Source organism: Scomber japonicus, chromosome 23 (assembly GCF_027409825.1).
Source record: "Scomber japonicus isolate fScoJap1 chromosome 23, fScoJap1.pri, whole genome shotgun sequence".
Classification (NCBI taxonomy): Eukaryota; Metazoa; Chordata; class Actinopteri; order Scombriformes; family Scombridae; genus Scomber; species Scomber japonicus.
This window is the reverse complement of record NC_070600.1, coordinates 13,923,548-13,939,884: the sequence shown is the minus strand read 5'-3', so window position 1 is coordinate 13,939,884 and position 16,337 is coordinate 13,923,548. Positions and strand designations below refer to the sequence as shown.

Sequence of the window (16,337 nt, the reverse complement as noted above, 5' to 3'; positions counted from 1 at the left end):
TGCGTGATCTTGTACACTATTTTGAGAAAACATCTCCAGAAGACCACCAATATTCAAAGAATGTGTTCAGGTAACATTGCAGTGATGCATTATTGAAGCACATAATTACAGACACCAGAAACACTGTAGCCTACATGTAAAGAATTTTTGTAAAGCTTCCTTCAGCGAATAAAGGGAAACAGAATGTACTTCACATTTCATATATTTGTATAACAGGTGGAACTCCCATGAGAAAGCTCCTGTAATAATGCAGTAAAAACGTCATGGTCGACAGTATCATGATAAACACATGATAATATAACGGGGTTGGTATTTGTTGGCTATGGATAGCATTAACACTCAATGGAGCCTGAGATTTATTAACTCAAGGAGAGGTGAGAGTAATTCAAGGGGCCCCAAGCCTAGTGGGTTATAAATAACAAAGCATAATTAACATATTTTTGGGAGTTTACATTTATTGCTTCAGAACTGGTTCTATTCATGTTGTATGTTCATTGTTCATGGGCATAGGGTGACATGTGGGCTTTTGTAGCTTCTATACCTTCAACATTCTAGTCCCAGGATGATTTATCTGTATCCTTTATGTCTCACTTTTGACAATGTGGGAAAACTATACACTTTAATATCTGATTTTAAGATGTTTCATTCAATACTTGAGTGTCATATTAAACCTGTAAATAAATTTAACATTTCTTGCCTGTATGTAAAGCTGTGCTGGTTTAAAAGTTTCCATTTTTAATATATATATATTTCCATGCGTGCTAAAAAAAAAGTGCACCACACCAACTTACAAAGCAGGCAAAACAGGTCTTATGGCCCCTGAGGCACCACAACCCCAAATTCCCTGTTCAAGACTTTTGTTCATGAATATGGTCATATGCTCTACTACAGCACAATTTACTGATTTTGGTGGGTCCTGTTTTATTACCTCATCTTGAGCCCCTTGAAAAGAATTGCTGTGTCAGAATCTAGTTTGAGGATAATATTTATACTGTACTTACTTGGTGTTTATTGCTAAATTAAACTGTGTTTAATTACATAACAGAATTGCCTGCTGTGTGGGCCCTACAGCAAATTAAACCTGCCATGATGATAATTGTAGGTAACAGATTCACAGGACATACCAAAGCAACAACTTTAACATGCCACTACAGGGTTCCAATAATGTTCCATGTCCTGTGCCAAACTGGTGGAAATCCGCAGAAAATTACGCATTTGTTTATTCTAACTGTTTTGACCAGAAGTGTAGCTCCACCCACTGAGAATACCACAACCAATGAGCTCATCCCTGCTTCAGAGGAGTGACCTGTACATCTAAAGCTCCAGTCTTGCTTGTTCATTGTACTGAGTCAGCGGCCATGCGCAAATGGAGCCAGAGGAGGGCTGTGTAGTCTACATAAGATCACTGCCTGCAGCACTGCACGCACAGCCGACTGGAGATCATAGGCAGCAGCTGGAGTCTTGACTTGCACAATTCTTTCAAACGCAGTGATTTTATGAGGGAAAGCATACAATCCACGATAGCCTGACGGGCACCTTGGAGTCTCACCAGCAACCAGCAACCGTCCTCCTCCTCCTCCTCCTCCTCTTATGACTGACCATCGCGGACCACGCATGCAGAGAGCAGCAACGATGCGGCGGCTCTGCTGTTAACTCGCCCCCATCTTTCTCTCTGTGTGTTTTTCTTTTTCTTTTTTGCCGGTTCTTGCTCAGAGGAGACAGAATAAATTAAGGATGAAGCTCAAACCAAACCAGACCAGGACGTATGATGGCGATGGCTTCAAGAAACGAGCAGCGTGTTTGTGCTTTAAGAATGAGCGTGAGGAAGAGGTAAGAAATCCCGCCATGTATAACTGGACTATATGAGCAACATACAGGAGGGGGTTGCATATGACTTTGTGGCCTAGTCACTCCCCCACCCCTCTCTCCCTCTCTCTGCACCCAGTCTTTCAACGAGCACAGGGCTGGTCGTGAATTAAACAGCCAGTTATCTTTAATCAATCTCTAATCTGCTACAGTTTCTGACAGTGTGACTGTGTTGGTGTGTGTTTAAGTGCTGGTGCGCCCCGTGCCATCCAGTTTAGGCTAGTTTGAGGAGGAAAGAGGAAAAAAAGGGATGTTGTCAAGGTAACGTCCATTAGCAAAAAGCTACTACCGTCTGGGACTTTCAAAATAAAACCATCGTTTAAAGGACACTGGTATTTTTCAACTTGGACCCTATTTTCCCTCTTATTTTTTTTATTTATGTGACTAATGGGGACTTAGTCCAGCCGACAGCTGTGAAACAGGCTGCAATGTAATCCTGTCTCTGCCTAAGATTGCACCTTTTTTTCAGATACTGCACTTCATATATATATATACTGGCTTTGTGTATGTATATATGTCCACAGTGTTTTTGCCACTGAGAGGCTCAGATTGTTGTTATAATTGTCTGATAACAGTATGGCAAGGACCATACAGAAAAATCTTTTACTTTTCGCTTTATCTGGTCTGTTTGTTATTGTGTCTAATCAAGTCTTGCTCAAGGAGAGCTCCAAGTCACAACTAAATTAATCAGTTAAATATTCAGCCTTGGCGTTGAGAATCTTTTAGATATCCCTAAATGATGCTTTCTGTACTCTACCACAATAAACTCATCTCTGCACTCCTTTCTCCATCTCTCACTCATGTTTCCACTGTTTTCTTCCTGCAACAGGTCATCAGCCAGGATTATCACTCCATTCTTGCCTCCCTGTATTGACTTCCTGTTCATATTAATATTGAATTTAAAATGTTTGGGTTGACCTTTTTTTGAGGCTTTATGTAATGAGGCCTTAAATTATATCAGAGATGACCCAACCCCTTCCCAGAGCCCAGCTGGTGACTAAGGACTGGTCAGGCTTTTAAAGTTTAGGCCCCCCAAACTCTGGGACAATTTACCTGCTGAGATTAGGTTTGCTAAAACTATTGCTGCTATTAAATCTCCTCTTTAAATCATTTAAAAACAAAACAATCTTTTTATCACAGTATTTTTACCATTATTATTTTATTCTGTGTATATATATCTTTTTGTGAATCACTTTATAACATTAAGAAAAGGTGCTTTTACAAATGAAGTTTATTATTATTATTATTATTATTATTATTATGATGATGATGATGATTATGACTAGGAAGTAAAGCTCTTGTTTTGAAGTCGAAGGTGTTGTGCTTCCGCGTAGTTTCCTGTTAACTTGTGTCTCAGGCAGAGGGGGCGAGGCGCTCTGTTGCATGTTTCCTTTAATGTCGAGTTTTACATCGGCTTGAGTGTAGTGAGGAGATAAGAATAGAGTCTGTTCCTAGTTATTTTTTTATCTAATTCCACCACAGTTCACTACATGTCCCACCCTAAGCATCCATAGCCAGGCGGCGGTCATTCATGATTATGCTGCATCCCGCCGGCCTTCAGCAGGCAGCTGCGTCGCAATAGTATGGATGAGGATTTAAAGGGGCCCTTACCATGTAAATAATGAACGTAAAGTGACAGACACATACTGTTGTTGTGTGTCTTACACTTTTCACAGTGATATTTAATACATTACCCACTTCGGAGGAGATTTGTGTCCCTTAAGTGTTTTCCCAAATCTAATCTAATAAAAAATATATAGTTATATTAGGGTACTGCCTTTAATTCTATCTCAAAACATTTTTGCATTTATTTTTTTGGTTACTTCATTTTACAGTATATGCAAACAAAATGGAAAGAAGAAACACAGTGACCCATGTCAAAAACTAAATACATACACAAATACCTTCCTTTTTGTGTGTAGTGACATGCTGAGAAGGATGATAAATGAGAGACCTGACCAAGAGAACAGTGCACATAAACATGGTTTCAACAACTAACACAAACAAACAAATATACACTCACACACAACATATTAGTTAACACAATATCCAGTTAACATGCAATACAAGGTCAAAGACAAACATAATAATAATAATAATCAGGCATAAATGGGTATTGAGCAAATTGAGTGAACATTTATGAGCAATTACATTTACCAAGTCTTTTAATATCAACTTAAATTCCCCTGCAGTAATTAGCTTTGATGGCCGTTTAGCAGCAGCATACATAGTACAGTGGTATTAGCACAGCCAATAATTAAGCACAGTGATACATGCATATAAACTTCTCTAGGCAGTGGTCAAGTGCAGACTGCTGTAGACCAATAAAGGGAAAACAGCTGCCAAAATCAAGTATATGATTGCTTGGAAGGAGAAACGGGGTTCACTTTGCTTTTATAATCCAAAGAATAGCATTTATTTTTGTCAATGTCTTTTTCAAGTGATGACATTTTCAGCAGTAGTGTACATTAGGGCAGTCCTGAATGCATTAAGTTACACAATCTCTACATTTACAGAAAATCACCTTTTTAGCAAAAGCTATGTCCAGTCACTTCCCATTTTGTGGATCAGGCAGTCTAGACAGAACCCTTTTTTGTGTCCCAAAATCGAGACTTATCTCTTTCATTGGGGCACATCCTTGCATGTCTAAATTCATCCTCTTTGTGCATGGCATAAACAAAATGTTACACAATATACAGTAAAAATATTTCAGTCTGGTATCACTAGACTGGGGCAAAAAGCTTTCCTTGAACACCCCTCCCCAGTGTTTGGATGTACAACACACAAATCAGAAGATTTACAAATGCATACACACACATATCTGCTCACTTACTCATGTGCAGATGTTATGTCATCATAATGTATGAGTTTAAAGTCTAAGGACCATAACAAAGGGAGAGACTTTCCTGAAAGTCACAATTGCCAAGTTCTGAGGCAACTTTTCAGCAACTGACAGGCTACTCATGCCATCACAGAGATGTCACTTCTTGAAGTATAGGGAAACAATCTGGAGCTCTGATTGGCTAACAATAACTATTGTCTTCTCAAAGAAGCCTGATATGTTGGGCTTTGTGATATCAATGCTTCCCTTAAACACATACAATCAGTTCCTAGACACGGGAGACCTAAATGTGGTGAAATAAGAGCCACGCATGCTGCTGGACTGTTTTGTTTTGGAGAGGACAGGAGAAAGCTGAGACCTTAGGGCAAGATACTCAATGACTACAATTTCACTCCCACAAGGGAAACGAGTGAACCTGACAGTGCACAGATAGTTGAGCTGGCACCTGAGTTACACAGCATGTGAGCTTCTTAAGGCCTGTGTGTGCCAAGAGAGCTGCTTTAATAGTTTTACACTGCCTTATGTCAGTGAAAGCCTGTAGAAACCCTGACTTAAAGAAATAGCTAGTGTTTTAGTCTGAAAGATGAAAATCAATGACATTGACTTATTTATACATTTCATTCAAATTAAAAATGAACTTAAAGGATTTTCTGTGAAGCGCGCACACACACACACACACACACACACACCAAAGCCACATATTTGTGGGTGTGTAGCTGATTAGTAGCCTCTATGAAATGACTTTCTATGAAGGCTGTCTTCTGTGGTTGCTTCACAGAAATCAAAATGCAGTTAAAGAGGAAGTGCTTCGTCAGCTTTATGTATACTGTGTGTAATGTGAGAGGTGTCACTTGTAATGACGAACCCACAGAGAATTATCACCTGACTCCCTTCTGCACTCCCCCCTCCACCCCCACCCCCACCCCCACCCCCACCCAGCTCCTTTCAGCTCACTGTTTTGGTTTCACGGCCACCAACTGTTTTGGTTCAGTCTTACTTCATGATGGTGGAGAACAAAATCCGAGCTAAAAGGAGAGTAAAAATCAGAAACCCTACACTAATTGAATGCTAATGTTGCTCCATAGCTGCTGGCTGTGTAAACTGGTACATGTTTGGCATCTTTATAACATAATGTCTGTGTTGTTCACGACTTATTTCTGGAGCTGTTCTCAACTGGCCAAAAAAATCAGTTATTGCAAGTTTAAGTTAATTGTAATTCTTAATATCTGAATCCTTTTTGTTTGTTTCATGATTTAGAAGCAACCTAATATGTAACACATGTAGGCTTTTAACAGAGTTATATAATGGCACAATAAGTGAATGGAATCGAGACCACAGTTTTACATGTCGCCTCCATGTTTATCAGATTTAAACCCAGAGGCTAGATATTGAAAATATTGCAGCAGACTGTAAATAATGTCAAACTAGAAGTGGGAGGGGGAGGTCATCAGTGGGAGTGGATGCTTCATCATAAAGTCAGAAATGGAGATGCTCAGGCTCTCTTTGCCTTTGCCTCTCCTGCTGTTTGTCTGTCTTTCCCTCTTTATGACCCCGCTCTTATTTGTTGATACCAGGATAATGCAGCGACTATATTACTGTCTTAGTGATATTGATTCTGCCGCTGTGTGTTTGAGTGTTTTAGACTTACCATCATTCTCGCCTCCCAGCACCCAGCCTGGCCTGGCATTTGGAGGCTTCTTTATTTGACAGCTACAGGCATTTCTCATTGGGGTAGAGGAGAAGGTGTTTATGTCCTCCATAATATTCCTGCCTGCTGTCTCTGCTGAGGCCACGCCAGAGGACTGACTGTCATCTACTGTTTTACTATCCATGGTAGTGCTGAAACCTCCAATTCAAGATTGGTTTTGTCTTCAGTATTTACAAGTCATTGGGATCAAACTGTTGAAATGCTCATTTACTTTTCCATTCTACTCTTGATGAGATTTTTCTGGGTGTTGAAGCATTTTCTTATGTAGTTAAGTTGATTTGGGGAAAAGTATAGTGGTCAGCTAACACCAGATGAGTCTGACATTTGTCCATAGTGTTTTTCATTGCTTAGAGGAGATTTACTGTATGTAGCTACAGAATTTGCCCACCTCCTTTTTGCACGTAGGGGGCCCCTGGTAGACGGTGTGAGTTGCAAAACAGTGAAAGGTCACTGGGAAACACTGCAGTGCTCTCTTTGGGGTTTCTCCTTCACCCTGCCCCTCTTTCCAAATATAAGTGGGATTTCTGTGTTTAGAGCTCAGCTGTCAACTGACCGTTGACCCAGCTATCATGACGGTGTGAGTTATTTTGTTGTCATCGTCACGCTTTCGACTGTAGTCAGGCACTTTTTTAGCCGTGTTTGTGGCTGTAGATGCTTAAGACTCGTTAATAATTGAAGTAAAGGGAAATTGAGTATTTCTGTTAGTTAAAATGTATGGGAAAGGAAAGAGAAAGCCCTCTGTATTAATGATGTCTCAGTCTACAAAGTTATCATAGAATTGCATTACTCAACTCAAAATGGACTTAATATACTTGCATTTCAGTCACTCTCCTAAACTTCTTAAACATGCATAGATGCCTGCCAGCTTGATTTGAACTATGATGACAAGTGTCTCTTCTTGTTTTGTCCTTTAGCAAGACTCAAAGGCAACACCAGACCCCTGCTGCTCCCTGTGAGACAGACGTGAAGTATTAAATTTCTAATTATATACACTTTGTAATATGTCGATTCAGCGCTCTACATTCCTAAATTCATTAAAACAAAACTAAATGTAGCCCGTGCTATACTCTGTGGATGGATAAATAAAGAGTTCCTTTCGGGGTAGCAACCAAATGATAAAAATGGAACAACCAGAGTAGATATCTGCTTTGTCCTCGCCGCTCTGGAAGCTTTGTAGCTTTTGTTTTGTATACATCCCACACTGTCTGGTCAGGACACGTTGACACCAGTGATCTCCCCGTAAGCCTCGCTGGCTGCAGCTCAACACACAGACGCACACAGAATCAGACAGTGAGGGCAGAGGGTGGAAGTGCTGTGGAATCTCTTCACACACCCCTGGCACAAAGAAAGAATGAATGAATATTTTATTATGTCATACCACTGAAATTGCCTGTCCCGCAGCGGAGCACATGGCACAAAAGTAGCCTGTACAAAAACAAGACTCCTGGCAGAACTCCATTTCATATTCTGCATCTTTTAGGTCTGTTCATTTGCCATTCTGCTGTCAAGTAGGTTACAAGGTTCAGCTTTACACCTTTCTTTTTAATAGTTGGCACTCTACTGAGAAGACGTCATGTTCTGCACAAGCACCGTGCTATTAATGTAAATGCCTGTTCCTTTAACACACATCACTTACTGTACACCAAGAAGGACGTACACACAAACACCTGTTATGGTTTTCTCTTGAACCTTTTCATCACCAGGAATTGTTCACTCAATCCACATCATAATGCTAGATATTTACAGTGTATAGCTGCTGCACGCATGTAACCTCCTCCCTTCCCTCGCCTTCCTAACCTACATGTACAATATATCAGCTGGGAATTAACAGGTGCTTGAGTTTGGTGAGCATGGCACGTGAAGCAGCAGCAGGCAGCCACTGTCAAGGTCCCAGGCATGTGCATTCCAATCGGTTTGGCCCTTGGCCCTGGCCCCTGGCCCTCAGAAGAGCCTCAGTAGGCCTCTGGTACCAGCAGCCACAATCATTAGCTACAATCCCATTAGACAACGTAAGGGAAGAGATGCGAAAGCTGAGTTAAGATTAACTGACAGACGGACTCTTCTTGCAGATTACTGGATGTGGTGATCAAATGGGTGGTGGAGGTGGATGTCACCATCTGTTGCACAAGCTGTTTAGCACACGTTTCTCTCTCTCTCGCTTTAATATTTACATTCACTGCTTGTTGTGCAATATAGAATCATTCCTGAACCGACAAAAGCTGTGAAAGAGATCGTAAGCAATGACCCCAACGGTGTAATAGATGTGTTTGTGAAGTAAATGTATCACCAGAGACTTGTATTTTATTGACTTTCCTTGAATTGGCTGTTGATACTGTTATGATGTGTGTCCTGTTACAGATTCTGTCTTTAATGATATGAATGGATATTTACATGCACATGTTTACAGCAGGTGTTTTTGTCTGTTATGGTTGCTATATGGATACTACCAGAAACCGCAGACGCAGGCACATCTGATCTGTGCGTATCAGTGTACACTGCAACTGTAGTGTAATTCAAGCCTGGCGGGCAACTCAGCGGACCACTGACAGAGTTTGAGTCGCTCATGCTTAGTTTACATACATTGTTTTGACGGGGTCAAGCTGTGTTGTAGAGGCTTCAACGCTGGCTTTGATTGAATTTCATCACCAGACAGGAAAACATCCTAAAAACATTATTTGCTAAGTTGGCAAATACTTTAAGCATCTGAGAAGGAAAGTGTGAGAATAAATCATTGGTTTGGCCACTGAAAATATCATTAAGTCACAAAATTAAAGCTGAATGTTTTAGCTGGGTGCCAAAAAATATCCCCGCAAAATGCCTTGTCAAACCTTAACCAAATAAGTGAAAGGAATAGGAGAATATGTGAGCCTTGTATCTGTGTCCTTAACAGACAAACAAACAAAAACAACACACTCTCATTTTACAGTTAAATAAAACGTTGTCCTGCATTCCTCTGAAGTTGTGCTTTCTTTGATAGGTCCTGCTGGTCAGCAGCAGTCGGCACCCGGACCAGTGGATCGTCCCCGGTGGAGGGATGGAGCCAGAAGAGGAGCCATGCGGTGCTGCGGTGCGAGAGGTGTTTGAGGAGGTGAATAGACCTTTTGCTTTGTCAGCTTTATCTTGACTCTAAAGTGAGACAATTCTTCGATCATCATCACAAAATCCTTTCATGTAGTCAAGAACAGTTCTAACTAAACCTGCATCCAAAGACCACCTGTTCATTATATAACAGGAATCCAAAGCAGCATATTAAAATCAGTTTGTTGGTGTAAGAGCTGCTGCTCTCTGTTTCTCCTGCATCTACCTGTGTTCATACTGCAGTATTGTCTGCCGTTTTCTATGTTAGAACCATTTTGTGTCCAATTTGAACCACGGATGGTCCTATATATATTTGGAATATTTTATATTTGAAGAAAAAAAGACAATCACAGCAGGAGTATAGTATTGCTGTGGAATCTACACTACATACACATTTTAGGTGGTAAAGTGACATTCATATATATGGTGGCAGATGGGTACACTTATGATGTTTTGGATCTTTCACATCTTGTCATCCTTTTTGAGTTACACATGGCCCCGTCAAGTAGTATCAGTTGTCTATTTCCAGTCAAGAAAATACACTGGAAGGAGCAGAACTGGAGTTGCGTAGTTTCAAACAGCTGCCAGCAGTATGGTATGCATGCCAAGGGCAAGATTTTTGAAGGGCCACGGTGTCAGTAGCTGGGTGACTGAGGAGTCTGGTGGTATTCCAGAGGTCCCGCTAGTTGAGAACCTTGTGTTCTCAGCCATGTCAGCGGTCTAAACTTGGCTCCTTGCTGGATTCCAGCGTACTCACAGGCCCCACAGGCCCCACAGCCCAGACCACTGGACACATCAGTGGGACGTGGTGACACTTGTGAAGTATGCTGAGCAGGGGACAGGGGGAAAGGGGGAAAAGATAAATGTCATATGTCTTGACAGTCATTTGATTCCTGTGAAGTGCATCTGAGTTAATAAAACAACTGTTAAGTGTTATGAAAGGGACATAATTCCATATCTGCAATGATACTCTTTCAGGATTCAGGCCAAGTATAGTTTGCCAGGAAAAAGGACAGCACTAATGATGGTAATGGTAATTAATGCCAGATTAATAATGTTCCTAAAGAAATTATATCATCCAGCCACTCTGACACCACACAATTCTATGTAGAAATCATAACACCTCTAAGAGAAACGAACATTATAATGTGTCTGATAGTTTAAAAGAGTTTTCTAAAGAGGACGGAAGACAAAAATGACCTTGATAACAAAATCTCAGCGACATACTCTGCAGTTTAATTTTGAACCTTTCGTGTTTGGGTAATTGTTTGTCAAGCTTTTCTATATCAAAACAAAATGTGGTGAGTCATTGTTTTGACACAGAATATAGTCTGTGGTTTGAAGACCGCTTTTCTATTGTTTTCACCCTCTGTTTGTCTTTTGTGATTTTTATGTGAGACCACAGCTGCTCAAATGAAAATGCAAAAAGCAGCCTGCTTATATTGCATGGTGGAATATGTGATTTAAAAGAAATATATTTTCTATTTCTTTTTATTCTTCAGGCTGGTGTGAAGGGCAAGCTAGGACGTCTGCTCGGTGTGTTTGAGGTGAGCTTTTGTGGCTTCGTGATGCCCAGAAAGTTTATGTATGTTTTTTTTTAGTGTAAATATTATCTTTAGTAACCTAACAGCACATCATTTTTGTGGAATGTGTATTTTTTGCATAGAAATGTGTTGACAAGAAGACTGTACCAACACTCCTGCAGCTAAAAATCAGACTTTGATCATGTGCACACAACATTAACAACAAAAATTGCGTGTGTTCATTGTTTTGTATTATCATCAAATATTCAGCTTCCATTCTTTCTGTTCCCATATAGCAAAACCAAGATCGGAAGCACCGGACGTATGTGTATGTGTTGACTGTCACAGAAACGCTGGAGGCCTGGGAAGACTCCGTCAACATAGGTACTAGCTCTGCTGAGGAGTAGTCTATCTTTTACAGTGCACTGTCTTTTTATTTATGTGGTGGCTATAGGGGCATCGGGATATGCAGTGCAAGCATGTGCCCATAAATCTGGCCTACTGATCTTAGCTGCAGCAGTTCTTGGCTGCAGTATATTACAGCTGTCAGTAGCCTTGATGCCAGTATCTAGCCTTACATATGTTACAGAATGTGGCCAGTGGAAAGCAGCCTCTACCTGTTAAATTGGATTGAATTAGCACCTTCTTGTTTTCAACTTCACAGTGAAAGCTTTGTGTGTGTGTGTGTATGTGTGCACATTTCCACATATGTCTTCATGTGCATACTCGTACATTTATATTGTTGTGTGGTAGAGATGCAGTAACTTCCCTCCCTTGTTTTAATCGTTAGTGTTTTCATGACAAACCAATTAGCTGAGGATATTTAAATACACACTGCCTCTTGTGGCAACTTGCTGTAAAATATCTCAGTCCTGCTATACATTATATTTCCTGATTTAAGTTATTAGAGTGGACTATTACTTGTGTAGCTCTTTATTTTACAGGTCCCTTAATTTTATACTAATTTACTGGAAATGTTCATAGGAAATAGCAAATATTTAAAGGTCTTTTTTCCCCCAAACTGCACCACCCTCTCTGTAAAATGTCCTGGAAATTAATCGTTAAATATCTTCAATTTACTAGGAGAAAAAAGAAAAAAAGAAAGGACTTGTAAAATAAAGCATTGAGTGCCATGGTAGCTGAATAGTTGCGTATGCTACATAACAGCATCCACACAATGTTGGAAGCACCTGTGGAAAAGGAAAAAAAGTGTCTAGTCACTTTGTTACAGGCTGAATAAAATAAAATAAAATAAAATAAAATAAACAATAACATTTTCTTTATGATGGCACAAAATGAATATACATTTATATAGTATGGCTGTCTAGTAACATTATATTTGTGCATATGAGGAAAGCCTGATATTAAAAGCTTCCTTCAACTCTTACATTGTTCTTTGTCTCCCTCTGCAGGCCGTAAGCGGGAATGGTTCACCGTGGACGAGGCCATTAAAGTACTGCAGAGCCACAAACCCGTCCATGCAGAGTACCTGCGGAGACTCCAGCTCAGCTGCTCTCCCACCAATGGAAACTCCATCCTCCCGAGCCCGCCAGCAAACGACAACTACCCGCATTACAGCGCCACGGCAACCACGCCCTCAACTGGTGGTGTGTTGGGCCCCTCCTGCAGATAGGACTGCACCTAAACCTCCTGTCCTGTCTGCAAATGCGGACAGTACTGAAAGTCTGTACAGTCTTGCATGAATCTATGACTTTTCGGAGTTGCGGCTCCAGTGTATGTATAATTTCTAGACTTAGCTGCAGGACAGACCAAAGCCATTGCCAGAACTGTGTTAAAGACTCCTGTGACTGTCACATCTTGGACAGAAAAGACTGTGGATATGGCTAAATCAAGAACTCTTTTGATTTGCTGGCAAACACCAGACCGATGAGCCAGAGTTTGGGAGATGGACGAAGCCGCCGACTCTGCTGCCACGAATGACACGTGTGAGACCTGGTGAAGGAATGCCTTACAGAAACTTTGTATGAATGTTGTACTTGGGTCGTTTTATTTCACTAATGATTATTTTTATTTTCTTTTAGCAGAATGGATATGCTTTCTAGTCAATAAAAGGGTAATTGACCCCAAAGCACGTCCACGTTGGGGGAATGTTTTCAGACCTAATGATGTCTTAGTCATCAACGCATGATGATAACAGCAGATATCATTTACAACAACATGGATCTAACATTTAAAAAAAAAAAAGCACCACAGCACTGATGTTCTGAATGACTTTAATGTAAAGTGGGGTTTTCCTTACACCATGTAACCATTGATTATTAACACAATTTTGAATTGGCTTAAAATGATATATCCACCTATCAACATCTTATTAAAGAAAAAAGGAATGGTGGCATTAAAATATGAGTAACAAAAGTGAAAGTAATACACTTTACATTAATAACAATTTTTATTCATGAACAAAATGAAATGAAAGTTGTGGCTTTTCTAGGGTCTTCACAGGACCCTGTATCAGCTGTCGGTGAGTTGCTACCTCAGTAAACTGAAGACTGGATGAGTCATGATGCTGTGTGATATCCTTTGACACACCACTGCGGTGTTTAAAGTTAAATTTCAGCCAAAGTGTCCGAGTCATGAGTCAATAAACCTTGACTGATCCCACAAACTGTTCAAAGCCACATACCTTACATTGACTGTTTCCCATGGCTTCAAACTAAAAGTATTTAAAGGGGCAGATTTGGGTATTATGTGCTGCTGTAGTTGCAGGTCAGTTCAGTTTATTTAATTACAGAAACATTTATTCAGCAGTTTTCTTCTCCTCTCACTTGGGCTGCTTATGTTATGTAACTATGCACTTGTGTTGCTGAAGGCTAAACGTGTCCATCAAATGAGATCATTGCATTGTTTATGACAAAAGTTTTTTCAGTCATCTACAGCTCAATTATTTATCTCCCAGAAGGCTATGAAGAGTCGCTGAAGAATCCCGGAAAATCAGGAAAATGCCTTTTATTGGTAAAACAACAAGAAATAATGCCCATTTTAATATGAATATTGTATTAGTTTAAGTTTGATTTTCATCGCTGCTGAAACAAACTTAAGACTATGACTCAATAAGCAGATAAATTGTACTATGTCAGATTGAACCATCACTTGAAACCCCCCCCGCTCAGTCCTGTGTTGACCGCTGAATGACGACCAGTAAACACATAGAGATTTGTAAATAGCTTTGAAAAGAAATATTGAAAATGTGTTTTTAACCTGAATGAACCTGTAAATTTTCTTGTAATATTTTATATATTTTTTAACAATGTACAAATGGCAGAGAAAAAAAAACATGTAAAACCCCCCTCACTGAGTATGTACAGGATATTTGTATTGATGACAATGTGCCACAGGTATAGCATGTGAAGATTAGTTTAGTTGGTGTCAGTATGAGATGCTGAGGGTGGAATTAATGCATTTTAACATGATTTGAAGTGTTTAATAATACCTGTAGTCTTACTGACAGCACAGACTAAAAATTAAGAGAGTAGAACTTCATTTGAAACTTGAGGTTGACAAAGTATTCACAGACTGGATCTTCAAACTTTTAGAAAAATGGGAAGAAAATGTAATGATTTTTAAAAACACGATATATACATAATTTTGCTAATTAACCTGTATTTATTATGGCCAACTGGGCACGTAAAAATATTATCAATGAATATACATATAAATGAGGAAATTGGTGTTTTAAAAATAAAGCCTAACATTTTGGGGTTTTTGGAAAGGACTATAATGATCAGAGGAATGTTGTGGAAAGAAAATTAGTCACAAACTGACTGATAAATGTTCATTCATTCTGTTTTTATAGCATTAAAAACTTCCCTTTTTCATTTTCCCATGCCACACAAACATATCTCATGCTTTAAAATTGTTGCTGTCCTTCCAACCTTACAAATGCCATAATAACAATAATAATAATAATTATGATAATAAAGTCAGATAACTTATCTACAGTAAGTGAACTGTGATACAGCGATTCAGCCAAGCCTATGATGGGTTAAATGAGGACAGCTCAAACCTCTTAATGTGTGTATGGAAATGTGTGTGTATAGTGTGGCTAATGAAAGCGAAATATGACTTGTGCCAAATTTAAAAAATATGTTGGTGTTCAGCGGAAACGCTCCTGAAAATACTGTTAATGCAAGTGTGTGTTTTAGAGTTGACTACATCTGTCCTTGTTGAAATGATCACTAATGAATCACAGGCACTTAGTACTGTCACTCCAGTCATACAACTGAGCAGACTATCCCAGACTACAATTCAAATCAACATAAATTAAACTTAAATCCCTTAACACTGACATTTTAACTATATGTGTCCCCCTGAAACACCTTTTTCCTCCACTTAACAATCCCTCAAATTAAATGTACATGTTCAAATACAGCTTCTAAAATGACTGTTATGTGGACACCTTGAATGTTTGCTGAACACATTGTAATGTCACAAAGATGTGTCGTGTGGCGCCTTTTAATCAAAGCAAACTGAAGATTTGTCACCATTTTTGTCTTGAATATTATGCACAATGAAGTTTAAAGTCAAAGTGATTTTATGAGCTGGACTGGAAAGATTGTTTTTTGAGAAAAGAATGCATTAAAGGGGGAAAACTCTTACTATAACTGCTTTTGAATGTTCATTTATTTGAATGTGATATCAACTCTACACATATGTGAGGAAAAAGACACTTTGATTCAAAATATTTGTTTATCTCAAGGTTTAGTGTATTAATAGCTTTAGAGATTCATGATCAGATCAACCTGTTATTGGGCCCCAGGGTAAGAATGTGGACCAATTCCCACCCCGACCCCACATTCTCAGCAGGGATTAGCATCTGTAATATTACACTTTTACTGGCTGACATTTTTGGGTTAGACAGCTTGCACAGTATCATATGACAAGGACCATACAACTACATTTTGACACCAGGACCAGGAAATAATCCAGGGCATCAGCTCTATTTGGTAATCTAGTCTGGTTTAGAGGCATTAAGAATATTATAATTTATTACCAATAGAAACGAACAAAGTAGAATAGAAATTGGTCTGTGTTCTCATCTGGGTAACAAACAGGGCAAGCAGGCACCTCCAGAGTTAACTGTTAAATGTGGACCTTTAGTCAAAGCAAAAAAAGCCTAAACTATCTGGTAGTTATTATTGGGAAATGTCAGTATTGTAAAGCATTTCCTAACACTAATAGTGACTCCTTTCCATGGTAAGACACACCTAATATAAGCTCCCCTTTGTTTCTAGTTGCGGTTTTATCTTACAACTCTTGCCAAAGAGGGTGGTGCTGTGCTCCTCCATGGTAAATTAATCGG

The 16,337-nt window shown here is 39.5% G+C and overlaps 1 protein-coding gene across 1 annotated transcript; it reads left to right on the top strand.

The window, feature by feature from the left end:
* The first annotated feature begins 1,367 nt into the window (after positions 1-1,367).
* nudt4b (nudix (nucleoside diphosphate linked moiety X)-type motif 4b) lies at positions 1,368-13,114 on the top strand. Its single transcript, XM_053344088.1, has 5 exons — positions 1,368-1,830; positions 9,394-9,504; positions 10,997-11,041; positions 11,314-11,401; positions 12,430-13,114. The coding sequence occupies exons 1-5, from the start codon at positions 1,735-1,737 to the stop codon at positions 12,648-12,650; spliced, it is 561 nt and encodes a 186-aa protein (XP_053200063.1). The 5' UTR covers positions 1,368-1,734; the 3' UTR covers positions 12,651-13,114.
* The last annotated feature ends 3,223 nt before the right edge of the window (positions 13,115-16,337 follow it).

Coding starts and splice junctions, on each gene's coding strand:
- nudt4b (XM_053344088.1), top strand. CDS start 1,735: ATGAAGCTCAAACCAAACCAGACCAGGACGTATGATGGCGATGGCTTC. Junction 1,831..9,393: donor AGAATGAGCGTGAGGAAGAG/GTAAGAAATCCC, acceptor TTTCTTTGATAG/GTCCTGCTGGTCAGCAGCAG. Junction 11,402..12,429: donor GGAAGACTCCGTCAACATAG/GTACTAGCTCTG, acceptor CTCCCTCTGCAG/GCCGTAAGCGGGAATGGTTC.